Below are 26,491 nucleotides of genomic sequence, written 5' to 3' on the forward strand. Positions count from 1 at the left end.
CCCCAGTACTCACTGAGGGGGTCAACCTATCACTTGTGGCTACCAGTGGGGGCTCGCCTGACCAAGAGCTCTGTTTTTTTAAAAGATAAAAAAGTTCTCTTCATGCAGAAAGCTAGCATGTCAGGCAAAAGGGTCCTACAGTGGCATTGAGCTAAGTTTTACTCAAAGATGGCCCACTGAAGTGAATGAACATGGCAAAGTTAGGTCTGTTAATTTCAATGGGTTTACAGTGGTACCTCAGGTTAAGTACTTAATTTGTTCTGGAGGTCTGTTCTTAACCTGAAACTGTTCTTAACCTGAAGCACCACTTTAGCCATGGGGCCTCCTGCTGCTGCCGCTGCTCCACTGGAGCACAATTTCTGTTCTCATCCTGAAGCAAAGTTCCTAACCTGAAGCACTATTTCTGGGTTAGCGGAGTCTGTAACCTGAAGTGTATGTAACCTGAGGTACCACTGTATTCCTCCAAGTGAACCTTAGCTGAATATCACTCAAGTCTTCTTAACATGCTAATATTTTAAAATACAGATATACCCAGGGCTTTTTTTCATCCAGAATTCACCAGAACTCAGTTCTTGTCAATTACCATTCTAAGAGAACAAGGTTCATGGTGAGTTCTGGCACCTCTTTTTTAGAAAAATAGCAATGGATATACCTTCAAGAACTTTTTGCATGGGGAAGGGGCTCTTCAGTACTTGGCGCCGTCAGCTGTGGCCTGAAGTGACCAGGCACAGGCTGGCCCCCTCAGTGAGAACGAGGCCTTGGACAGGCTACCCTGTTATTGCAGCTCACCCGCGGTTTGAAGGGGTCATTCTTCTCCATGTCATCCAGCATTGAGGACAGAGTATCAATCTCCAAATCAATGCTGCTCATCTTTCCACGGGCCTGCCCCTTCCGCCACGGAGAAGAAAGGAAGTCACATGTTAGAGAGGGTTACCAAGCCCGTCCTGAAGGCTGTCAGTCAACAACAGCCTTTCACATCCGTTGGTTAGTGCACTTAGAAGGAGAGCAACATGTCGGAAGGGCGCAGAGCAAAGGGCAGGTACTTTGAATTGTGGGAGAATCTCGGCTGCTGTGGTTTGCATTTTCAAAAAGGGAGCTTCTAGCCGCCAGGATGCACTTTTGAGATAGAAAAGCTATTCGCCTTTCCCCCCTTATTTTTGCAAGATTGCAAGGCTGAAAATGAATTGTGTATATTGTCAGCTGCGGCTAAAATTGACTCACGCCATAGCATAGCAGCAAAAAAACGTTGCTGTGCACTAGCCAGCCAGATGGTGGAGATGTCAGGCGCTTATCCTGGCACCCAGGCATCTTCACTTGGTCGCAAGTGGCAAAATGTCAGGTGCAAAATGCGCCTAGCGCCTGGCTAATTTCGAACACTGCTCAGAAGTGTATGAGCAACGCCTGGTGAAATCTCAGAAGCCAGATGATTGGCTTAAGATGTATCGCCACTGCTCAGCGCATGCAAAACATAAACCTTTGCTCCTCCCCGAGCCACTGAATCAGAAATGTGCAACACAGTGAAGTATAAAATATATCATATATATTGCAGCATATATTGCAGAATTATGTTCCAAGGAAGAACCATAGCTCAGTGTGCTTGGGAGGTAAAGAGTCCCAAGTTAAATTCCTAGCATCTCCAGGAAATTCCAGGGAGATCATCCCTGTCTAAAGCCCTGGGAGACGCTGCCAACAATGCTGAGTCAGATAAGCCAGGCAAAGAATCACAGAATTGTGGATTTGGGACCCACAAGGGTCATCTAGTCCAACCTCCTGCAATGCAGGAATCTCAACTGAAACATCCATGACTGATGGCCATCCAATCTCTGATTTGTACTAGACCAGTTTTGTATAAGGCAGCTCCCTAGGTTCCCATTTCAGTTCATTTCACTTTTAATTTGTACACCGCCTTTCTATATTACTATACACAAGGCGGTCAACAAGCTGAAGAAACAACTAAATAGTCAGCAAAGATCACACACACACAATCTGATCCAATACAAAGAAGTCACAATAACTTCAAAATAAACAACTTAAATAAAGCAATATTCAACAATCCATTGGAATATAATAGTAAACAGTAAAATTAACTATCAGCAGATAAGAATTAAGCAGTTTACGTTTACCAATTACAATAAAGAATAACGAAACTATAATCCATAAAAATAGCGGCAAGTCACATTGCATAAAATACCACAAAACATGCAAAACCATGCAAAAGGATCCAATTGAGAAACAAGGACAAACAACTTATAAAACAATTTTTTGAAAATATCCCTTAACCCCTCTTCAAGCATATACCCATTTTTCTGGATTGGTGTGCAACATCGTTTCATTTGTATGGCTTACTTACAGTGGTACCTTGGTTCTCAAACTTAATCCGTTCTGAGAGTCCGTTCGACTGCACTCAATCGGAAGCCTCGGAAGCTGCGTTGGACGTTCGGCTTCCGAAAAATGTTTGCAAACTGGAACACTTACTTCCAGGTTTACGGCGTTTGGGAGCCGATTTGTTCGACAAGTAAGCTGTTCAAGAGCCAAGGTACCACTGTATTTCCCCATCTCTTGGTGTGAAGTTTTAATCCAATGAAGAATGTGCAGGACGCCTGCAATCCTGGGGAAGGCCAGAGGGAGGAGGCAGTTTTCTCATCACCATCCCATTCTTGGGACCACCTGATCGCTTGCTTATCATGCAGTCTAGACCACACCTCAGAACTGCTATGGGCCACACATCCAAACATCATGGGAACAGGAGAACATGGGCGTAGGCAGGATTTTTCTTGGGGGAGGGGGACAGGACTTGGTTGAGGGGGCTGGACTTTTGCGGGGGGGGGGGGCCAAAACCAACGTGATTGGTCAGTTACCGTATTTTTCGCTCTATAAGACGCACCAGAGCACAAGACGCACCTCGTTTTTGGAGGAGGAAAACAAGAAAAAAAATATTCTGAATCTCAGAAGCCAGAACAGCAAGAGGGATCGCTGTGCAGTGAAAGCAGCAATCCCTCTTGCTGTTCTGGCTTCTGTGATAGCTGTGCAGCCTGCATTCGCTCCATAAGACGCACACACATTTCCCCTTACTTTTTAGGAAGGAAAAAGTGAGTCTTATAGAGCAAAAAATACGATAGTTAAGTACAGTGGTACCTCGGAAGTCGAACGGAATCCATTCCGGAAGTCCATTCGACTTCCAAAATGTTTGGAAACCAAGACGCGGCTTGGAACCAAGGAAGTTCCTGCAGCCAATCAGAAGCCACGGAAGACGTTTGGGTTCCAAAGAAGGTTCGCAAACTGGAACACTCACTTCCGGGTTTGCGGCATTCGGGAGCCAAAACATTTGACTCACAAGGCGTTCACGATCCAAGGTAAGACTGTATTTCTATTGTTTTACTTGATCGGGGGGAGGGCAGCTGTCACCCCCCCCCAGCTACGCCCATGCAGGAGAACTATGGCAAAACAGGTCTTTCCCAATAAACCTTCTGCTCCCCCCAACCACCGCCATTTGCCCACCTTGACAGCATTAACCTATATGAATACTCACCTGGGGGGCAGGTAGCCCACTCAAAGCCACCGGTTCTTCCTCCAGCATTGGCGGAGGAGGCGAAGGGAAGACGTCTTCTGGCGCTGGGGGAAACGGTTCCTCGAATGGGGGAGGCGGGGGAGGGAAGGCGCTGTTTGAGGAGACAACCATCTCTTCCCCAGGAGGGGGAGGCGGAGGGGGTGGAAGCTCTGCGGAGAACAACAAACGGGCATGTATTATTATTATTATTATTATTATTATTATTATTATTATTATTATTATCACAGCGCCCCTTGAACACACCCTGTTAAAACCAGCATTCAAAATTCTCTAGGCGCCATTTGCAACTGGCCATCGGCCACTTGTGACCAAGTGAAGATGCCCAGGTGTCAGGATAGCGCCCGACGTCTCCACCATCTGGAGGTGCATGCCTAGGGAATCCTTGGATCTGAACTGTTTTCACTAATTATTATTATTATTATTATTATTTATTTATTATACCCCGCCCATCTGGCTGGGCTTCCCCAGCCACTCTGGGTGGCTTCCAACAAAATATTAAAATACAGTAATGCATCAAACATTAAAAGCTTCCCTAAACAGGTCTGCCTTCAGATGTCTTCTAAAAATCTGGTAGTTGTTGTTCTCTTTGACATCTGGTGGGAGGGCGTTCCACAGGGCGGGTGCCGCTACCGAGAAGGCCCTCTGCCTGGTTCCCTGTAACTTGGCTTCTCACAGTGAGGGAATCGCCAGAAGGCCCTCAGAGCTGGACCTCAGTGTCTGGGCTGAACAATGGGGGTGGAGACGCTCCTTCAGATATACTGGACCGAGGCCATTTAGGGCTTTAAAGGTCAACACATCCTGTAGAATTTTATCTGTTATATCAGGCATCCCCAAACTCGGCCCTCCAGCTGTTTTGGGACTACAACTCCCATCACCCCAGCTAACAGGACCAGTGGCCAGGGATGATGGGAACTGTAGTCCCAAAACAGCTGGAGGGCCGAGTTTGGGGGTCCCTGTGTTATATTTTTATCTGCACAATTAGGATGAATTTCAAGGAACCCAAAAGTCATAAAGTATTGGAAAAACACGACTTTCGAGCCGTTTGGCCCAAAAATGGTAACTAGGCATACCTAGTCTGAAATCTGAAAGAGGAAACCAAGCCACACACTTAAGAACAAGAAGCCAGCAGCACATCCTTGCAAATGCAACAATTTGCTGACCATGCCAGCAGCACAAAACAAGACCTGCTGCATTCCTGTATCATCCTGGGAGGAAGTGGGGAGGGGGAACCTCAGCATTTGGCCTTTGGGGACAAATACTGACCCTGCCTACTCTCAGAGGATTAGAGCCAGATTACAGCCAGGGCAGCCAGAGTGGAGGCACTCTATCCTTGTAAGAATCTGGGCCCCAACAGCAACAACAGATCCCCCCTGCTCTCTCCCACTCTCCCTCATCATGCAAAACTAAAAAAACAACAATGTTAACATAGCGTATTCAGAGTGTTCATATACAGTGGTACCTCAGGTTACATACGCATCAGGTTACAGACGCTTCAGGTTACAGACTCCGCTAACCCAGAAATAGTGCTTCAGGTTAAGAACTTTGCTTCAGGATGAGAACAATAATTGTGTTCTGGCAGCGCAACAGCAGCAGGAGGCCCCATTAGCTAAAGTTGTGCTTCAGGTTAAGAACAGTTTCAGGTTAAGAACAGACCTCCAGAACGAATTAAGTACTTAACCCAAGGTACCACTGTACATTGTTTCAGAAATCCTTTCAGGAACTCTGTAAAGCATTAATTCCTATATTGCAGGTGAAATGCAAAGAGAACGTTGGTTTGCCTATAGCAGGCATCCGCAAACTCGGCCCTCCGGATGTTTTGGGACTACAATTCCCATCATCCCTGACCACTGGTCCTGTTAGCTAGGGATGACGGGAGTTGTAGTCCCAAAACATCTGGAGGGCCGAGTTTGGGGATGCCTGGCCTATAGGCTACCTATCGAGTTTGTGACTGAGGCCAAGTTTAACCCTAGAGCTTCCTGGCTCACACCTCTGGGCCACTAAACTACACCAACTCTCATGTTCCCCTGACTTGTTTTTTTGCTGGGGAGAAAAAGGCCATGACAAGAGTTAACCTCAGGTTGACCAAGCAGCACCTATGAGTTCATCCTTGGGCAAAGAAGGATGAGACAGTGTGTGTGTGTGTGTGTGTGTGTGTGTGAATACATACACTTGGACGTACTATGGCAGTTGCAGGGGGGATATTTTTTTTAAAAGGCATTTTACGGTCTCTGCCAAGGCCGGGCTCCAAGACAGGGTGTTAAAATTCCTACTGTTAGAAAAAGCTGATTAGCAGCTGATGTAATTTCAAGCCTTATTCTACAGCACACTGGAATACAGCACAGCAGCATTTCTGCCGTTCCATCGTATCTTTTAAAAATATTTCCTTTCACCTCGCGGAAAATTTTTGTTATCGGAGGCAAGAAATTAAGAGGGAGGAAAAAACAGAGCTCTCTTCATCTAGTTAAAAGATACTTAAGCTACCTTCTGCTTCTGTCGTGGCCATGTGGCTTAGATGGTTTTGCACCTGGCACTATTAACCTGATTGGCATCATCTGTGGCACGGCCACTGGTTGCATGCTGTGTTCTGGAGCCCTTGCGTGGAATGATCCATGAAGGAGTTATCCCATGCAGGATCGGTGCAAAGTTGCAGAACAGAGTTTCAGGGGGACAGAAACAACCAACCGGAAACCCCCAACAATTAATTGCCGGGAGTAGCGCTGGGCGATATCTGGATTTCAACACTGCAATATATCACCAGCTAAACATCCTGATATGCCGATCTATCAGGGTGTCTGAAATCAGGATGGAGCTACGCAGAGGCATTGGCTGGCTTCATAGTTTTTCCTGCATTGTGGTTGTTGCATAACACACACACACACACACACACACACAATGATTCATGATATATTGCCAGGTCAAAAACTATGAAACCGATATTGCGATATGGACTTTGTTGTAAACAAAATCTGCCCTTTTCCCCTTATGGGGTATCCAAGAGCCCGTATAGAGTCCTTACATGGGTTCCCTATTGGTAGGAGATAACAACAGAGGCCAACCAGAGAATATTGAGAAGCAAAACAGCTAGTAAGCCTGATCTTTATTGAACTGTTGCAACAGGGTGCTCCCCTCGCATGCAGGAAAGGAGGAGGACCCAAAACTAAGGTGTGCCTGCCCTTACATAGACATTTTAAATTCCCTACTCTGGAGCTCAAGACCACCCCTCCATACATCATACATACATCACAGAAGGGGCGTAACCCAAGACCACACCCCACAAACATCAAACCTACATCACAGAAAAGGTGGTCTACAACAGAAATTTGAATGTTGTTGTTTTTCCTGTCTGCCAGGTTATCTGATAATGCCTTATCTGATTGCCTTTCCTGGTAGTCTGGCCATTCCTTTGAAATGGCGATTACCCAATTCCTGAGACAATGGGAAGGTTCCCTCACCCCCTCCCTCCTTGCAGAGAAAACATTTGGTCAGTTTGGAAGGTTTTAGGACGGTCTTCCTGTGCTGCTCCAGACATGTGGTTTATATATTTATATACGTGTTTGCTTTGAACATTTATGAACATTTATTGCATATTGCGGGTGGCGCTGTGGGTTAAACCACAGAGCCTAGGACTTGCCGATCAGAAGGTCAGCGGTTCGAATCCCCACGACGTGGTGAGCTCCCGTTGTTCGGTCCCTGCTCCTGCCAACCTAGCAGTTCGAAAGCAGGTCAAAGTGCAAGTAAATAAATAGGTACCGCTCCGGCGGGAAAGTAAATGGTGTTTCCGTGCGCTGCTCTGGTTCGCCAGAAGCGGCTTTGTCATGCTGGCCACATGACCCGGAAGCTGGACGCCGACTCCCTCGGCCAATAAAGCGAGATGAGCGCCGCAACCCCAGAGTCGGCCACAACTGGACCTAATGGTCAGGGGTCCATTTATCTTTACCTATTACATATCTAAGACCTTAAAATTCTTATAATAACTTCAAACTGGTTTTGGAAGATATATTGATATATCGCCTAGCCCTAGCCGGGAGTACAGATAAGCCCTCAGCAGACACCAGCAACCAATACCCACTACTGCCAGCCACCAAATCTGCAACATCATCTCCAGATCTAAGGACGAGCCTTGAGGGTAGGAGAGGTGGGAAGACAGTAGGATAGATCCATAAACAAATAAAAGGTTTCCACATACCCAGGGGAGAGGGAGCACAGATATGCTCCCATCGGCTTTTCTCTCCCTCCCTGCCATCACAATCCTACCAAGCATGGTTTGTTGTGAGTGTTGAGTGTTCTTAGGTGACCTTCCAGAGTTCCTGTTCAGATGGGTTGACTGTCAACCCACTCTGGGAATTGTAGCTCCACTGAGGGGAAAAGGAGTTTCCTAACAAACCTAAGGAAGGACAGATCGTGAAGCTGAGGCTCCAGTACTTTGGCCACCTCATGAGAAGAGAAGACTCCCTGGAGAAGACACTGATGCTGGGAAAGATGGAGGGCACAAGGAGAAGGGGGCGAGATGGTTGGATAGTGTTTTCGAGGTTACCAGCATGAGTTTGACCAAACTGCGGGAGGTAGTGGAGGACAGAGGTGCCTGGCGTGCTCTGGTCCATGGGGTCATGAAGAGTCGGACACGACTAAACGACTAAACAACAACAAAACAACCCTAAGCAAACCGCAGTGCCCATAATTCCTTGGGGAAAGCCATGGCGTTAAATGTATGGTATGAAGGTGTCCCTAATATTTTCTACAAGAACCATTAAAGCCCCTGGTGACTAGATTTTTGCATGTCTGCTTAAAAATAAGCATTCTGATTTGAATGGAGGCAGATAAGCCAGCAATATCAACTTGATGCATTCACATCCACTCAGGCAAGCAGAAAGGGGCTCTTTTAAACCCCTCCTTTCCCCTCTGAAAAGCCTTACTAAACAATACAGCCATTAAAACTTGCGTGAGCCAAGGTACAAGCGGGTGGGGTGTTAAAAATGCCTTTGTCTGTGCATCAACTCTCCGGAGAAAAAGCGGAGCCAGGAGGAGGAGTTTCTTGGGACTGGAGATTGCGATGGCTGCTAACGCAACCCTCAGGCTATATATCCCTCCTTTGGAGGTGGGAGTCAGGGAATGAGGACAGCGGAAGTGAGAAGGCAGATGACTATGTCTGCCAGAAATGACAGCAGCCCTCTACTTTTTTGGGGGAGGGGACTAATGCAATGCTTCTTGATATTGCTGTCCTGCTCAGATGTGAGGGCTCCGTCTGCTCACACACCAAGACAAATGGAAGTTTCCCAGCTTTGTTTGACCAAGGTGTGAAGGACACATGTTTGCGAGTGGTTGGTGCAACCATACTAGTGACAGCTTTTATCATCCCCGCAAACTGATAAGATCAAAACACACAGGGCTAGGTTCCAAAAATGCCCCCCCAAAAAACAATCCTCGGGTTTAGCAGCCCTCGCTCTTTTTCTCTTTTCTTTTCTGGGGGAAAAAAATGAAATTTATGTTTCACCAACTGCCTTCCAAAGTCCTCAGAATGAGTCACAAAGCTTTAGGTTTCACAGATGTGACACAGATATAATTTTCACCTTGAAGGCGAGTGATGCGAGGCAAGGTTCATTTGGACATTCAGAGCCCAACCAGGCCACTCTGAGGAACGTGGTAAAGGTAAAGGGACCCCTGACCAGTAGGTCCAGTCATGACCGACTCTGGGGTTGCGGCACTCATCTCGCTTTATTGGCCGAGGGAGCCGGCGTACAGCTTCCGGGTCATGTGGCCAGCATGACTAAGCCGCTTCTGGCGAACCAGAGCAGCGCACGGAAATGCCGTTTACCTTCCCGCCTGAGTGGTACCTATTTATCTACTTGTACTTTGACGTGCTTTCAAACTGCTAGGTTGGCAGGAGCAGGGACCGAGCAACGGGAGCTCACCCCGTTGCGGGGATTCGAACCGCCAAACTTCTGATTGGCAAGTCCTAGGCTCTGTGGTTTAACCCACAGCGCCACCCGCATCCCTCTGAGGAACGTAAAAGTATGCAACTTTAAAAAATAAAGTTACCAGGCACACATAATTGTGATGACTCCGCAAGCATAAAACACAGACTGAGTGAAAGGAGAGAGTGTAAACATGCATGCAGCCCAGTGAGGCTCAGTCTCAGCCAACCACAGCCTTGAGAGTGGGTGATGGGGGAAATGAGAAGAAGAAAAAGGGCCAGCTGGAATATACATGAATTCTGAACAACAACAACCAAGGAGCACATGCACACCAACAGAATTGGGATGCACGGCAGAGGAAACAGGCAGTTGCAGAATCCACAGGTACATACAAAGGGGAAGAGGGAGAGAAGCATAAACAAGGAGACACAGAGAGAGCGCTGCAACATGGGTCTGGACTGGAGAACACACTGGGGAATCCACTGCAATGTTTTTGCTGACGGTCCCACTTGGAGAACCAGCAGGAAATCAAAGAGTTAAGTGATGCTTCCCATTTACTGTCTAGCAGTTCCCAGCTAATCCTACAAATTCTCACAAAACACAAAAATGCTTGGAACAGTGTTCTCTTGAGGACCCCAACACCACTGTCCAAGTGAACAGCTGGCCAAGAATCAAGTTATATTCTGCGTCCGAGCAAGTCCTTGAACGTACAAGCCACACGCATCGATACAGGAAGCAGTGAAGGTGCTGGAAGCATGCTGCTGAATTAGTTGGATTTTATACCAGTGTTTCTGCCTTGGGGATGGCAGGTGGCGAGGAGGAACAGAAGAACAGGAACAGCTATTTTTTTGTCTAACGTGGGTGCTGAGTGATGGAAGAACAAAACACTGAAGCAGATACTTTGAACGTTGAGGCACTAAAACTGTTCGAAGCAAAGGCTTTTTAAAAAATTAAAGAAGTTCCAACAATGCAAGTACTACTACTACTACTAATAATAATAATAATATTTAAATAGTACAGTTTTATATTTATTGACCAGGAACCATGTCTCAAGAGGAGCCTTGCTTAAGACAGAGTTTAGGCTTACAGCCCTACCCATCAGGAGGCAAAGCAATTTATGTGCATTGCAATTTTACTCATGCATCCTGATGGAAGAAGAGATGTCGGACCCTTTCAATCTCCTGTATGGCCAAAGTAGAGAACAGGGCACATGGTGTTCTCACACCTGTTCTTGGAATGTACCACTCTGGAGCAGGGGACAGAAATCTGAATGGCTCCCACACAGGGCAGGGGGGTGTATCTGCTCTTAGAAACCTTGCAGGTCAGGAAGTAGGCTAGACTAAACCCTTCTGTAGTCATCGGAACACCAAGGGCACTCAGCCATGAAGTCACCTTGCCGTCTCAATTGATGCAGCCCAGGAAGAGTTTCCTCACCTGATCTGTGCAGCCTAGCCCTGAGATATGAATCAAAAAGGTCCCGTATTCATTACAGGGTGAGGAGGCATTCCCTCCCTTATTACTAATCTTAGGACATTCTGAGGATTATACTACCATTTATTTTTTCCTCCATTCATCAGTTTCAACGAGCAACAACTTTTGATAACATTTCAGGTTTAACATTTCAGGTTGTTTAAAAGATTTATTAGGAAACGATGCAAAAAAAGGCTTACCAAGTCCCTCCATCGTGAGCCAAATTACACATTAAGAAGTACCATGTGACCCAGCCTTTCTGGACTGCGCCACTTAGTGCAGGCGGGTAAAATCATGTTTGAACACTTCCCTCCTCTCCATCTTTGAAAAACTCTTCCTATTCATAGGAAAGGTAGAGGTAGAATGAATAGAGCGCCAAAAGGGTGGCTGTAACAAAACCAAAATTCTGTGATCCCTAAATGACCAAAAAGTCCTAAGGCAGTACAATGCGTCCAAGGATGAGAAGGCCCCCCCAAATACCAATTTTCAGAGACGTTGTGCTAGGCTGTTGCACCAAAACCAACCAAGAGTCCTCTAGCACCTTAAAGGTAAAGGGACCCCTGACCATTAGGTCCACTCGTGACCGACTCTGGGGTTGCGACGCTCATCTCGCTTTATTGGCCGAGGGAGCCAGCGTACAGCTTCCAGGTCATGTGGCCAGAATGACTAAGCCACTTCTGGCGAACCAGAACAGCGCATGGAAACGCTGTTTACCTTCCTGCTGGAGCGGTACCTATTTATCTACTTGCACTTAATGCTTTCAAACTGCTAGGTTGGCAGGAGCAGGGACCGAGCAACGGGAGCTCACTCCGTCGCGGGGATTCGAACCGCCGGCCTTCTGATCGGCAAGTCCTAGGCTCTGTGGTTTAACCCACAGCGCCACCCGTGTCCCTTGTTTCTAGCACCTTAAAGACCAACAAATTATATTATGGTGTTGGCGTAAGTTCTCATGGTGTAGAGCCCACTGTGTTAGATGCACAGAGTGTGGTCTGCAGTTGTCAAATATCCATATGCCCATAGGAGCAAAGCAGGGGTCGGGGGAAGGCCCCTCCAGGCCCCCCACCTCTCTCTCCATCCCTGCTCCATGTCCACCTCAGGCGCATTTGCCTAGCAAGCATGTGCATTTAAGGTACTGCCTGGGTGGAGGATGGCGACAATGAGGATGTACATAAAAAGCTCTGACTTCGGAGTGGCTTGGATTACAAAAGGAAGGAGTCCCACCCATGGCTCTGCTCACTTTTGCCTCCACCTCCCCACACTCCTGCCAAGTGGCCCCCATAAGAATGCATTCTATGGATTGCGGCCCTTAGGATGAAAAAGCCCAGCCCACCCCCGTGTATAAAGGAGACGGGTGGGAATGTATAATGAGGAGTTAGATGGCAATGGGATGCAAAAACAAACAAACAAACAAACAAACACGTCTGCAGCAATTACACCAGAGCTTAAATGTATGTAAAATAATCCCTGGCAAAAGCCCGGCCTGTAACAATTACATCAGAGCTTAGACGCATGTAAAATAATCCTTCGCAGCAGCAGCAGGAGGAGGAGACCAACTGGGTATTATGCGCACAGAGGGAAAGAATTATAAACAGTGGTGTCAAGAGAAAGTAACATGCAGTGCGGAAACTGTAGGTACATCACAGTTTTCCAAAGAGAACAGGGCATCCAGAAAAAAACCCAGGGACCCAGCGGGGCGATAGCGCGGCCAGGCAAGTCATTCCAAGCCAGGCCTTCCCTTCCAAAAACTCCCCTCCTCCTCTATTTAGGTGGTTACCAGAAAAGAGAGAGCAAGAAGCAGACGTAAAGGCCTGGGAAGAACAAGCCTATGGGAAGAACAAGCCTGAGCAGCTTGGCTGGGAGACTGTGCAGCCGTGAGGATGGCAGCAAGCTGGCAAGGGCAGGGAGAGGACTTATCTGAATTTCCAGCATGGCACTGCCACACCCTACTCCAATGTATGTGAACCCTGGCTCCCCAGGGAAGAAGAAGAAGAGCTTGGATTTGATATCCCGCTTTATCACTACCCTAAGGAGTCTCAAAGCGGCTAACATTCTCCTTTCCCTTCTTCCCCCACAACAAACACTCTGTGAGGTGAGTGGGGCTGAGAGACTTCAAAGAAGTGTGACTGGCCCAAGGTCACCCAGCAGCTGCATGTGGAGGAGCGGAGACGCGAACCCGGTTCCCCAGATTACGAGACTACCGCTCTTAACCACTACACAGCTCTGGCTCTCTCTGTTACTCTCTCGGTTGGGAGTAAAACTCCCATAATCCCCAGCCATCTTAGCCAATGGTCAGGGACGATGGGCGTTCAAGAACATCTGGGTTCCCCAAGACTGGGAAGCTCAGAGCTACTCTGCGTATGTGAGCCCTGCAGAACGGCACTCGAAGAAGTATCTGGATGATTAAAAAAAAAAGCCAGGAGCGGACTACTCTGAAGTAACAGCCATTGCTGGAAAATTGGCACAGCAAGAAAGAGGAAGGCTTCCCTAACCGTGGTCTGCAGGTCACCAGCGGTTCGCAAGCTTCATTCAGGTGCTGCCTGGGTGTCTGTGGACGGGGTAGTTGCAAATGAGGCTCCATTGCATTAAACCTTCTTAATGATTTGGACTGTATTTTTTCGCTTCTTTTATTACTTGCACTGTATTTTATTATTGCATTATGATCTGAATTCCACGGAATGCAAGTTGTAACGCAATAGATAAATATGAAATGAAAGAAGTGATTACAAAATACCATTTTAAAATCACACAGCATCTAGCACGGCACATTACAATTACAGAAAAACTGCCATTGAGTGGGGAAAGTTGCGGAACTACTGGGCTAGAAAGAAGGAAGTTCACTTTGTGTCATGGAGAAGTCAATCTCAATGCGAGCTGAAGTTTAATGATCAGGCCGCTAAAATTCAGTTAAGGGACTAGGTAAACTTATGTAGCCACAAGCAACACGATTATTAGAGAATAATATCAGTCTTCCACAAGCTGGTGCCCTTGAGATGGTTTGGACTATAGTTCCAAATGGACCACAACATCGCAAGAGCAATCAGGTTGGAGAATGCTTCTCTAATTGATCCATCCCCACTGTAAAATCAACAATAAAATTGGCTCCAGTGTGATGCCAGTGTGATGCAAAGTTGGGATCCGGCCTTGAAAGTAGCTCCAGGACCTCAAAATAATTTCCTCATAGCTGGGCAGACGGAGACACAGGGCTTTTATCTGAGACACATTTTCTTGGGTTTACCTCAAAGGAGATTTTTTTTTAAAATGTATGCACGCTTCCTCTTTATATCTTGAGAGGGAAGTGCTGTAACATTCTGACAGCTCTGCTGTGAAGTCAAGGACACCGCGGAGTCCTTGAATAGCGGCCAGCTGTAACAGGGTGAAAATATTAAAGCTATGTCTTTGGGAGCTCTGGGAGCGAAAGAACAAAGAAGACTCCCTCTCTCTCTCTCTCTCTCTGGTTAAATGCAATTTTTAAAAACACACAGACAAAATGACAGACCAACTAAGCACTTTGTCCAAAACTAAGGTCACATCTGCACCATACATATAAAGCAGTATCCTGCTACTTTAAACAGTCATGGCTTCCTCCCAAAGGATCCTGGGAACTGTCATTTGATAACTGCCACAGAGCTACAATTCCCAGAGTTCCCTGGGAGGAGGAATCCATTTTTAAACCACTCTGGAATTGTGAGGGGAATATGGAGACTCCTGAAAACTCTCAGCACCCTTAACAGTTAACTACTTCCCAGGATTCTTTGGGAGAAACCACAACTGCTTAAAGGGATAAAAGAGTTTGCTTTAAATGTGCAATGCAGATGTAGCATTACACATTTAAAGGGAGCAGAGTTAAGTGGGAAAATATCCCACAGGACTTAAGTCCCTCCACCGTTTTCAGATATAAATTCTAACACTAGTAGTACCTCTGAACATGTACAGAGAGCCTTCCACCTCATGGTGAGCCACTGCAATCTACCCTCACATTTAAAATTAAGTAACAGGGCTTCCTTCAGGGATCCCACATACAGGCCTCTGCCCTCCCACATTAAAAATTAAGCCTTGTCTCTATGTCCCTTGATAGCAATCTAACACAGAGTGCCAAAAATAAATACATATGAAGCTTGGTAAAGCTAATTTATGCTGGAACTCCAGGCCACCACTAAATTCTACATCATTGCTCAGTTCCTGCCTGTACCTGCACACTTCCATTGCTGCAAGAGGAGGCCACACCCAGGCTAAAAACAGTTTGGCTTGCTTGCTTGCTTAAGGGTACTTATTTGAGTTCCAGGCCAAAACGCTAGTCCTTATTGCTAACAAGGAACTTTTATGCAGCCGAAGAACTCCTCACGCAAATCGCGAGCGGCTCCACTGAGCCGTGTGGCATTCTAGAAGGCCCAATTACAATTCAGTTCAAGTCAATTACCAGGGTGCAAGAACAGAAGATGAACCCCTTCACTGCAAGTGCTTTTTAATCCCTCCCGGGGGCGAAAGCATTCTGACAGCCCCACATAACACGGAGATCATTGCATTCGTTTATACTGAGCAGGACCAGAATTCTGCACAAACGCCCATTTCACAGAATCGTAAGAGTTGGAAGGGATCTTGAGGGTCATCAAGTCCAACCCCTTGCAATGCAGGAATATTTTGCCCAATATGGGGCTCGAACCCACAACCTTAAGATTAAGGGCTTCGTGCAGGACTGAGCTGGTCCAGCAGGCACAAACTAACTAGAATCCTGAGGAGAACCTCTGTCTTTCCGACGCTGGTCATCGGGCACAGCTTTGTCTTTTTTCCAGTCCCAAGTGGAACTGAAGGAGCACTTACCTTCACAGAGGGAAAGAGTCACAGCTGCCGGGATCTCCCCCACTTTCCCAATCTGGGCACAAGCCCCCGGCGGAGGGGGCGGAAACGTCTGCTCAGAAGCATTTTCCGGAGCCGGTCCGCCAGCCTTGAAGGGGTTCACTTTGGGCTTAGGGGCAACAACGGGTGCAAATTTCTTCTGAGGGCTGTAGAAGCTCGGGGTGGAGATGTTTATGCTGACTGTGGAAGTCATGCGGGTCCCCGGGGCCCCCGACGAGGCCATCCTGCCGTGGAGTGGATCAGGACCTATGGAAAGGAAGAGTGCCATCAGAGAAGAGCAGCCAAGTGGGAGAGGTGGAAACAGGGCAGGATCTTTTGCGGAGAGCATGTAAAGGTGGTGGCAAAGGGGCGTTTTGTGGGGGGGGGGCATGCATGCATTTTTGCAAGCAAGCTCAGAGCATATATTAAAAACGTGGATCCAAAGACCTGGAAAATCTCCTCCTCCTCCCTCTGGGGCAAGCGATTGCAAAATAGAGGCCAGGCCCCAACTTCTTCCCTGTGTACACTTTGGAGTCATGCAAGCTCTATTTTGGGAGAGGCGGAGGAGAAAGAGAGAAGAGGATCTAAGGGGAGGGGGGGACACATTACAGGAGAAAAGAAACCCACAGCGCAGGAGATGGAAAGGGGATTGAATTCTCAGTAGCCAAAAGAGCCGTTCCAAGGCTGCGTTTCAAAAATAAAAAATAAGAGCAACTCCGGAGCATTCCTTTTCGACTTTGCAAAGCAACTGGGGAGGGGGTGGTCTGCTACACAGAGCTTTCAGCATGGCTACGGTTCGCTCACAGGCTAGCAGACACACACGCGAAACACCCCGCCCCTTAAAACATCTCCGTCTAACCCCCCTCACCTCTGCTTTGTGTTACCTCAAGGCCCCTGGCCCCGGCTGGTCAACGCGGACCGTTTGCAGCTGGAGCAGAACAAAAGGAAACCTGGCGATGGAACCCATGCCATGGCGGTGTCTTCGGCGAGGGAGCCCCTTGGTGTGCGCAAACGCACGCACGATCACACTCCAACACACACACACACACACACACACACACCCTCCTCCTGCCAGAGGTTTGTCCTCTTTTCTTCTGTCACTGTGGCCAGAGACAAGCATCCCTGTTCAGCATCTCTGCCTGCTGTGCCGTGCTGCCTCCATCCATCCCTCCCTCCCTCCCTCCCTCCCGCTTGCACAGGAAGCAACTCCAGGATTCAGCCAGGCTCACTGACACGTTCCTGGAGTCACCCGCCTCCTTTCCCAGCTCCAGCTACACACACAGGCGAGAGAGACCGCCCATTTTTCGCAGGGGCAACCAGAGGCACAGCACAGGAGGGGGGAGCAAAAAAATAAAAGACCCCTTCTAGCCACTTAATAAAGTGGCGCTTTATTAAAGGAGAAGCTAACTTGGGAAAGGGCAGCCCAGAATCCCTGGAATTGTACAAACAGGCAAAAAAAGAGAGAGTCCTAGCAATACAAGAATATAGAAACAAAATGCAGAATCCTAGATAGGACATGTTGCCCCACTATCTCCAACACTGGAGGCATGTGCCATATATATGTTTCTTTAGAACATCAGCACATGCGCACGGTCAACAATAAATGGTATGCATTTTTTCCGTGGCATGTTATGATTTTACCTCTGTTAGCATATTTCAAGAGGCCTAGGCATGGTCTCCGTTCCCACCTTGCCACCAAACACCCACATAGAGAGAGAGAGAACTTTACCCACCAAGGATTGCAAATATCTTGTTCTACTGGTACTTCCACAACACGCTGGGCTCTGCGAAGGCTGAGAGAGCAGTCCAGCAAAACGAGTCTGCCACTGACATTCCCCTCAAAGTAAACAGAGGTATTGAGAGGGTCAACACCACCCACCCACCCCCAACCTTGGGGCCCATTTCCAAGGTTCTTGCTGACGGAGCAATCCAAGTTTGCCAACAACACCCATCAACTTCCAATGGGCTTCAAAGCTGAGCCCCAAACAAAACGCAACAGGAAGCCTATCGCCGCCTGGGGGGGGGGGGTGTCCCAACATCATACAAGACCCTTCCTGACCTCCTCCAGTGCAGTCCTTCCCTATAACCTCCCAGTTGAATCACTGCGATTCACAGAGTTGCGAAGTTGGAAGCGGCCACGAGCTTCATCTAGTGCAGGAATTGCCAAACTCGGCCCTCCAGGTGTTTTGGGACTACAATTCCCATCAGCCCTGACCACTGGTCCTGTTAGCTAAGGATGATGGGAGTTGTAGTCCCAAAACACCTGGAGGGCCGAGTTTGGGGATGCCTGATCTAGTGGTCCAACCCACTGCAATGCAGGGATCTTTTGCCCGATGTGGGGCTCAAACCCACAACCCTGAAATTAAGAGTCTCGTGCTCTACCGACTGAGCTGTCCCAAGGCCCAACTGGCCTCCACTTCAAGACATAGCTCAGTTGGTTAGAGCACAGTACTGATAATACCAAGGTCCAATCCCTATATGGGACAGCTGCATATTCCTACATTCCAGGGGTTGGACTAGATGATCCTTGGGATTCCTTCCAACTTTATGATTCTATGAGTGTGTTCTATAAGTATTTTGTGTCGCCAGGCCCAAGCTGTGGAACACGCTTCCAGCAGAGAGAGAACGGGCACCCTCCTTTCAGATTTTCAGGAGTCCCTTTGCAGCTGTTTAATTTGCTGGTCACTTTAATGACTGTCTCTATTGCTTCTAATTGTGCTTTGCCACCACCCCTTTTAATAACCTCCCAAAAAATATTTTATGATATGGGTGTGTCAATAATTTTATAAACAAACAAACACACTTGGTGCCCAACTCCCATCATCCCCTGTCAGGACAGCCACTGCTCAGGGATGATGGGATTTGTAGTCCAATGACATCTGCAGGGCACCAAGTTGTGGGAAGGCAACTCCAAGGCCTCGAAGGACATCACTGAAAGCTTCCGCTTGGACCGCAGGTGAAGGCAGAATTTACTGATGAGTCCATGGGCATCTTCTACATGTGGCGAGACTGGAACCAGCCTACTCTGGAGCCTGCCAAATCTCTCCAGCATAAAATCCCATCACAAAGAAATGCACCAGGATACCTTGTTTCCCACACAGGACTTTCCCATTAGGCCTTCTGACTTTCCCAGGATTCGGCAGCTTCCTGCTACATTCTGCCCTTGGTGAGAGTTCAGGCCAGCCCACCTCAATCTCAAGTGATTTTTTAAAAAAAATCCCTTTGCTGGTTTAAAGGCAAAAGGTTTTGGTTATCTTAAATTTGCAGCTTGTATTTGGTGCATTAACCAAAAGGAGGAAAAAATGGAAGAGCACAACATGGTTTCGAAGGCAAGAGAGTCAGCTGCCCCACGGAGACACTGAATTGCATAGACCGGGCAGCTGTTCCCATCTCCTCAACCTCAAGACAACCCAGTTTCCCCACTTGCTCTCCAGCAGCTGCCCTGCTCATCTTACTCTTTCTCTCCCTTGCTAGTGACCTCATCCCCAGCTCCAACCCAAGAGAAGTCAACACTCCTTCTTATGATTTGCAGCCAGTTCCTTAAGTGACACTTGAAATGGAGTGTCCGCAGATGAAAAGGGAGCCGAACAGGGTTTCAAAGAATCCAGATATGGGAGCCATTGAGAAACACTTGGACACAACTCAAGACATGTGTATCGCCTATCAGAAACCAAAAGGGAGAGCTATGAGATGCAGGCAACACACCCACTGTTCACATGGACAGGAAAGACTGGGGCATGCCCCAACGAGTTTTCAAGTTTGCCCAGAGGGAAAAAGACGTTCCTGGACTCTAGGACAGCTCCTGCACTACCTCATCTTGCAGTTATTTGAGAGGGATTGGGGTGTAAAGCAGCCAAGCTGTTGCCAATAAGCAGAGATGGCCCTGACAATGTTCTTGGGACGGCAGCCTAGTGCCTTCCAGATGCTGGTTGGACTCCAACTCCCATCAGCCCCAGTAGGCACGGCCAGTGATCAGGGATGATGGGAACTGTAGTCTAACAGGATCTGGAGGACACCAGGTAGGGGAAGGCTGCTTTAGGGAGAGAATCATTCTTAAGCAGCCTATGCTCAAGAAACATTTATTCCTATGGCCATGTTCTAACGCTTCCCAAAGATGCAAGTGAAATCCCCAAGATTACTGCATTAGAGGCCGATTGCAGCTGCAAAGAGCGGGGCTTTCTTAGTGGTGGCACCTTCCTTAGAGAATTCTATCCACAGGAAACCACACCAGACCATTTCTATTGTGAGGATTTGAAGACTAGTTAAACCAGGTGTTCCTCTAGTTGGCCCATTGTAAAGGGAATACCTGTTTGTAGGTGCACGTGTAGTATTTAACGTGAAATGTCAGATTGCATATATGTTGTTTATTGTCGGTGGTGGTCACTAGGAGCTGCTGGAAAGGTTAAAACACATTTTAAATAAAACATTCACGATATGTTCACAATCCAAGTATTTCTGCCTGGGGTGTTGCAGGGCAAGAAGTCTGACAATATCGCCCACCTCAGTTTCTGCCGGTTAACTATAATCTCACAGTGCATCTCTTTTTATATTATTATTATAGATTTCCTAGTTTACAAAAATACATGCGCTGTCTCTTTTTTCAAGCTGTGTTTTCTACAGATCAGTTTCATTGGTTGCGAGACATTAGTGCTGCACGCAGTTCTCAAAGTGCATCTCGGTGATTTAGGCACGCAGTCAAATCAACTGGCACCCACACACTGAACCTTCTGCAATTAAACAGCCACCGGGGAAACAACAGTTAGGAACTGTAGGGCTGCATCCCTGTAGGATAAGGAACATTTTAGCAAATAAACTGTTGCCTATTAAGTGTGAGATTTCCTGCAGAAACTTTCTGGGGACTATGCAATCAGTGGCATGATGGACGAGCCCTGTTAACTACAAATTATGATATAATCTGGCTATTGTAGGCCACTCAATAAAGGGATTAACACCAGGCTCGTGTGAGCTGGTGCAGAGTGAATTCTGACAGAGGGGAGGAACGTTGACCGGGAGCCAGTTTATACACTGAGCAGAAACAAACGGTGAAGCTTTTCATGGGCTGCACCATTTCAGGCAGTGGGTGGAATGCTCTTTGATGGTAGCGCTCTAAGCCTAGAAAAACAGCAGTGTTCAGCCTAGCCTTCCCTTCTGTGCTAGCTGTCTAAGTGCAGGAGGGTTTTCTCAGGAGGAATTCAGAAATGCCATCGTACTACCTGCAGTGCATTAAGTTTCACAGTCCTGCAAAAAGCTTTATCGCTTGGTTCTGCTGACTGTATATAATGGCCATATAGATCTTTTGGCTTCTGCCATTCCCAATGAGGCTCTGGAAATACACAAGAAATGTCTGCCTTGCCCTTCATCATCAGATCTCAGATCTTGCCCTGAGCAGGGTTGGAGTAGATGAGCACCAAGTTCCCTTCTAATTTCTATAAGCCCATAAGCCACAAATAATGGCTGGTGTGTTGTGCTACGATTGGTGGGTCACAGGTTAGGCAGGTATGTGTGTGTATGTGCCATCATATAGTTTAGTCACTAGGTGGCACTGGGCTTAATTAAAGAATCTGGGTGGAGTCAGGAGTTTCCTGTTTGGCTCTTATTTTAAGACATAGTAAACGTTGTGGTCTAGCAGCTTGGCTGGTGTGTCTTAAATAATAGCAGGCCTACCCTAGAATCAGATGATGAACTGGGCAGGTTTGTGCATTCATCTAACCCTAAAGAGATGCAGCCCACACATACGTCCTAAATTTAGCAGGTCTGTTTAACACGGCCTAACATTTTAGTATTTGAGGCATAAAGGCAGCTCATGAACTATGGCCAGCAGGGAAGTGAAACTAGCTAGTCGGAGCACCGTTAAAAGTCAGCCAGCAACATCTCTCCCAACCCTAGACCACACCTCTTTCTGTTATTGCATACTGATTGTTCTGAAGGAAAACCCAGTGCGTATCATTTCTGTGTCTGTCCAATGAAAAGACTGACATGATCTTCCACTGATGTAGAAAATATTTGTTGTTTAGTCGTGTCCGACTCTTTGTTATCCCATGGACCAGAGCACGCCAGGCACTCCTGTCTTCCACTGCCTCCCGCAGTTTGGTCAAACTCATGCTGGTAGCTTCGAGAACACTGTCCAACCATCTCACACACATATATATGGAGAGTCATACCAGAACTTTGAGAAATTAACGCAGCAAACTCTCAGCTCTGTTTTCCAAAGGCTGTGATGGTTGCTTGAAATAACTCCAGTTCTCCCATAATGTGCAAACTCACTGGCTGAGCTTATAAACCGATAAGGTTGTCCAGGATCACCCCAAGGCAAGAGTCCCTTTTGCTGGATCAAACCACGTTTCCTCCAGCGTCCTCTCTGAAGCAGGGGCTGCTGAATTAAGTTCTGTAAAGTGTGAATAAATGCACCAGCCTTCTCCTGTGGGCTGTGCACACCATTTGGCATTTAAAGGTAGACTGCTTCTGAACAGAGAGGTTCTCCAGTGCTAGCTTGGCAAACACCCAAGCAGCTCACGAACAGGATGCAAAGATTCCTGCTATACCATTATTTCCCTCTCCCCACCCCGCCCCCACGCGCCTGCAGGGATCCACTGTTTCTAGGGATCTCAGCGCTTCTCCTTTTCTGCTTTGTGATCAAAAAGCAGTAAAAAGTACTTTCTTATGTATACCGTAATAAGCTGGCGAACGCGCGTGTATAGAAGTAACATTGCGGCCTATACTCAGTCTAATACAAGCGGCTGACACGTCCACACCCCTTTTCTTTGCTGAAAGTAGGGGAAAAGTCTGGCCGAAAAGAAGCGGACTAGAAGTCTGGATCCAGCCAGCCAGCCCCCCTGTAAAGGGCGCCGACATATCGCACCAGTTGCGTCGCCCCCTCCCCGCTGCCGAACCTTGCGGATTCTTCCCGCTACTTCGACTCAAAACATCTGGAAAAACGCTCCGGGCCGAGGCGGGCGCACACCCCTTCCTGCGGCTCCAAAGCAGGCAGGGAGCAACTCCCAGGCCGCTTCTCCGCTTTCAGCCGCTGCCAACCCTTTAACAAGAGAAAGGAGGAGACTGCCGGAGGTATTTCCCTTCAGGAGGGGAGGGGGGCTCGCCAGAGAGACCGGACGGCAACGGCGCGGCGCGCCTCGTCACGGTTTCCCCCGAGGAGGAGGAGGAGGAGGGGCGCTCGGCAATCCTGCAAATCTCTTGCCCAAGGGAGCGTTTCCCCACCACCACCCTAACGCGATCCTAGTCTTCCTCGAGAGTAAACCCCCCCGGCCCCGCGATCCAGGGCACTCTCGAGGAAACGTGCCCCTAGTTTCTCGCCCTTTTCCCAAATGCCTCCGGCGCTGCAACTTTAGGCGCGCGTAAACTTTTACGCGCACTCAGCCAAGCCCCGCGTTGCAACGGGGATGTGCGCAAAAGTGGCCCGCGCGAGAATCCATCCGGCCCGCCGGTGCCTCCGAGGAGGTAGGGGCAGCTAGCCCTCCCTTCGAACACGAGGCACACGTTTTAAGAGCTCTTGAAACCGCGGTAGAGTTTCCGGAGGGTGGGGAGGTGGAAGTGAAGCCCGGAAGGTTTCTTCTCCAAGGAGAAGGCAGCCTTACCTAGAGGGCAATGGTCTGGTCCCAGCAGGAGCCGCGGCGGCGGCGGGTGGCGCAGCTTTAGGGCGCAGAGAAAGGGAGCTGCTCTGGGATCCCCGGGGGACCTGAACGAGGACTGTGCGCGCTGCTGCTGCTGCAGCTGAGGATCGCAGCCTCTCCTCGCGACTCCTCCCCGCGGCCAGGAGGGTTGTGCTCGCCTGGCCCGCGCGCAACTTTCTGGAGCTGCCTTTGCCAAGAAGGGGTGTTGAAGAAGCTCGGAGGGGGCGGAGGAAAAAGGAGCTGCTGTAGCCCCGACACTTCCGAGCTGATCGCAACTTTTTCTTTTCTTTTTTTTTTAAGGGAGCCTCGCTCTGCCCAAGTTGTTTGACCATAAAAGGAGAGAGGCTGCTCGGAGCGAACAGCTGAGCTCACTCATCGGGGAATGTGGCAAGGAGGGGAGGCTGCCGGCGACCACGCAGAAAAGGAGGAGGGGGCTTCCTCTCCTCCCCAAAGGCTGCAGCCCCTCGATGAGTCCGAGCCGGGGCATGTTTTTGCTCTGTGGGGCCCGGCGGCCCGATGCGGTGTGGGGGCCGCCTCCTAAGACTAGCCGCGTGCGCAACGCCCTCCTCCTTGGGCTTCCTCGGAAGTAAGCGGCGCCCGCCTCCCCGAGTTCACTAGCCCCCGGTAAAGCGGCCATAGGCCTGGTGTTCTACTCGATCCCCCATTGAGGATCTGTTGAGTGTTTTTCCCAGTAGGTGAAAGTTCGCCACGTTAGCGCCCTAAGCCTAAAAAACTGCTGAGAAGGAAGCCTCGAGACGAGAGTTCAGTAGTTTAAGGATGCGTTAAGATTGCAGCCCGGAAGGAATGGGAAAGGCGGCAGCACACAGGTTAATGCGTCTCCGTTTCTCTGGCCAGCCTTAGGTGTTTCATTCCTCCCCCAGCCCTTTTCGTGGCCCCTGTCCCCCCCCCCCACGGCCCTCAGCTCAAGGCCCTGGTGAGGTTTATGGTTTCCTTCATACTTTTGCTGATCTCTTCCCCTCACCCTTTCTCCAAAACCACCTTGACTCTGGGTGTGTTTTCCCCCCTTAATGCACATCTTGAGTTCGCCTCCAGCAGCCTCACTCCCTTTCTCCCTCTAGGAATGACTTCATTTCCTTTGGAGGCGCGCCCCCCCCTCCAAAAAGCTGTTCTTGATGAGTCAGGGTCTGCCTTGGCTTCTCCTCCAACCACCCACCCACCCACTCCCTCCCCTCCCTGCCCCAACCAGCTGCAACGCTAGCATCTGACTCAGAATTTCCTCTTAGAAAACTGTGAGGAAGTTTGTTCTTTCCACATACAAAAAACCCAGTGTTATCATGACCCAGCATGGGGTTTGTTTGTTTGTTTGTGTGTGTGTGTGTTCTTCTTGTCTTCTCTAGCCTGGAGTGCGAGTTCAGGGTACAATAGGAACTCCCTTCCTAACTTGAATGGCGCCATTCAAAAGCATCGGGAATGATGGAGGTCTCCTGACATGAGGGCCACAAAGGGGGGTGGGGTGGGAGGGATACAGTTCTCCGAATATATCTGCGGTGTTTCTCCATCCTGGACTGCAGCCCACAAGACGTCGTCTCTTTCCAATTCCCTATTTGTGGATTGCTTCTGGGACCCCCTTAGGTATAGATTCATTTTTTCCCCTACGAAGAATTCACCTATTCAATGCTGTCTCTTTAATTTTAGCTGATGGAGTCTGTGAGGTCTGCATTTCTATACAGTGGTACCTCGGGTTAGGTACTTAATTCGTTCCAGAGGTCTGTTCTTAAGCTGAAACTGTTCTTAACCTGAAGCACCACTTTAGCTAATGGGGCCTCCTGCTGCCGCCGCGCCGCCGGAGCACGATTTCTGTTCTCATCCTGAAGCAAAGTTCTTAACCCGAGGTACTATATCTGGGTTAGCGGAGTCTGTAACCTGAAGCGTATGTAACCCGAGGTACCACTGTACAACCTTGTCTGTCTTGCACGATTCAGGTGACTAATAAAGACCGAGAAATCCTGTTCCTAGCTTGTGCTGGAGATACACCACTGCTATGCAAGCGAAATAAAAAATAAAGTTACAGTATCTACACAAACGAAAGACTTCTATGTGATTTACAAAAAGCAAAAGACTCCCAAAGCCTGCTCAGTGAGGGAAATATCAACACCAATAAAATATACAGAAATGGGGAAATGACCAACACACCCAGCCCAGATTGCGTCTGTGTCAACACGTCGTGTGGACACAGTGGCAGACAGTGAACTGAGTAATAGGGACGCATCCTCAGAATTGCCACAACATGCAGAAATCCTCATGCTCCCACCGGCACAGCTAGTAAGTGATATGGCTCAAATCCCTTGACGCCAATCCCTGCCATTTTTGAGCGCAACATCTGAAGGGGCAGAAGGAGAGCCCGCACAACATGGCACCCACCTGGCTTCCAGGGCAAGAGGAAGCCAGTTCTCCTGGGGCAAGGGTTCAAAAGCCACTTGGAGTGGGAAAGACAATCCTGGTAAGCTGCTTAAGGAAGTGGAGGGCTACAAAGGAGAGCAGCCTACCGGCACACATGGATCACACTGACTTCCAGTGGCCTTCTGCCTGGGGCTGGGAAGCAGGACTTGGAAGCCTCCACCGGGGAAAGGGAAGAAATGCCCCCTATTAAATGTCTTACAAAGAACAGTCCCGTCAAGGGCAAAAGAAGGTGATCTCCTGGGAGTTGAATAGGCACTGCAAACCCTGCTCCACCACAGCAGCACACAGAGATCAAAACACACCCTGAGGATCTTCTGCAGGGGTTGCGAAAGAATCTCTAGGAGGTTGGAACAGCTTATGTTTCACAGCAGCCATAGCCAATGTGGCCCCTTCTAGATGATGTGGGCTGCAACTCTCATAATCTCTGACCACTGGCCACGCTGACTGGGACTGATGGGAATTGGGAACAACATCTGGATGATGCCGCCATGTTGCTATTTCAAATCCACAACAGGAAAGAGGTGAGGCCCTTTGGTAATTTGACACACCAAAATTTGGCATGCGCCCCCCTAAATATTTCTTGTTTTCACAGTAATTCCCATAGATCCAGTTGCTTTTTATAGATCTCAGTAGGTACCCGTATAAATATAGGCTGGTGG

The 26,491-nt window shown here is 48.5% G+C and overlaps 1 protein-coding gene across 1 annotated transcript in view; it reads right to left on the minus strand.

Moving 5' to 3' along the window:
* Window positions 1-23,758, minus strand: part of ZYX (zyxin) — a 30,494-nt gene extending 6,736 nt beyond the window's left edge. Inside the window, 5 exon segments of the mRNA XM_028712164.2 lie at window positions 790-888; window positions 3,530-3,717; window positions 15,769-16,050; window positions 23,376-23,706; window positions 23,708-23,758. Coding sequence (XP_028567997.2) covers window positions 790-888; window positions 3,530-3,717; window positions 15,769-16,050; window positions 23,376-23,706; window positions 23,708-23,743 — 936 coding nt within the window. The 5' untranslated portion in view covers window positions 23,744-23,758.
* Between the last annotated feature and the right edge of the window lie 2,733 nt (window positions 23,759-26,491).

Source organism: Podarcis muralis, chromosome 17 (assembly GCF_964188315.1).
Source record: "Podarcis muralis chromosome 17, rPodMur119.hap1.1, whole genome shotgun sequence".
NCBI classification, from domain to species: Eukaryota; Metazoa; Chordata; class Lepidosauria; order Squamata; family Lacertidae; genus Podarcis; species Podarcis muralis.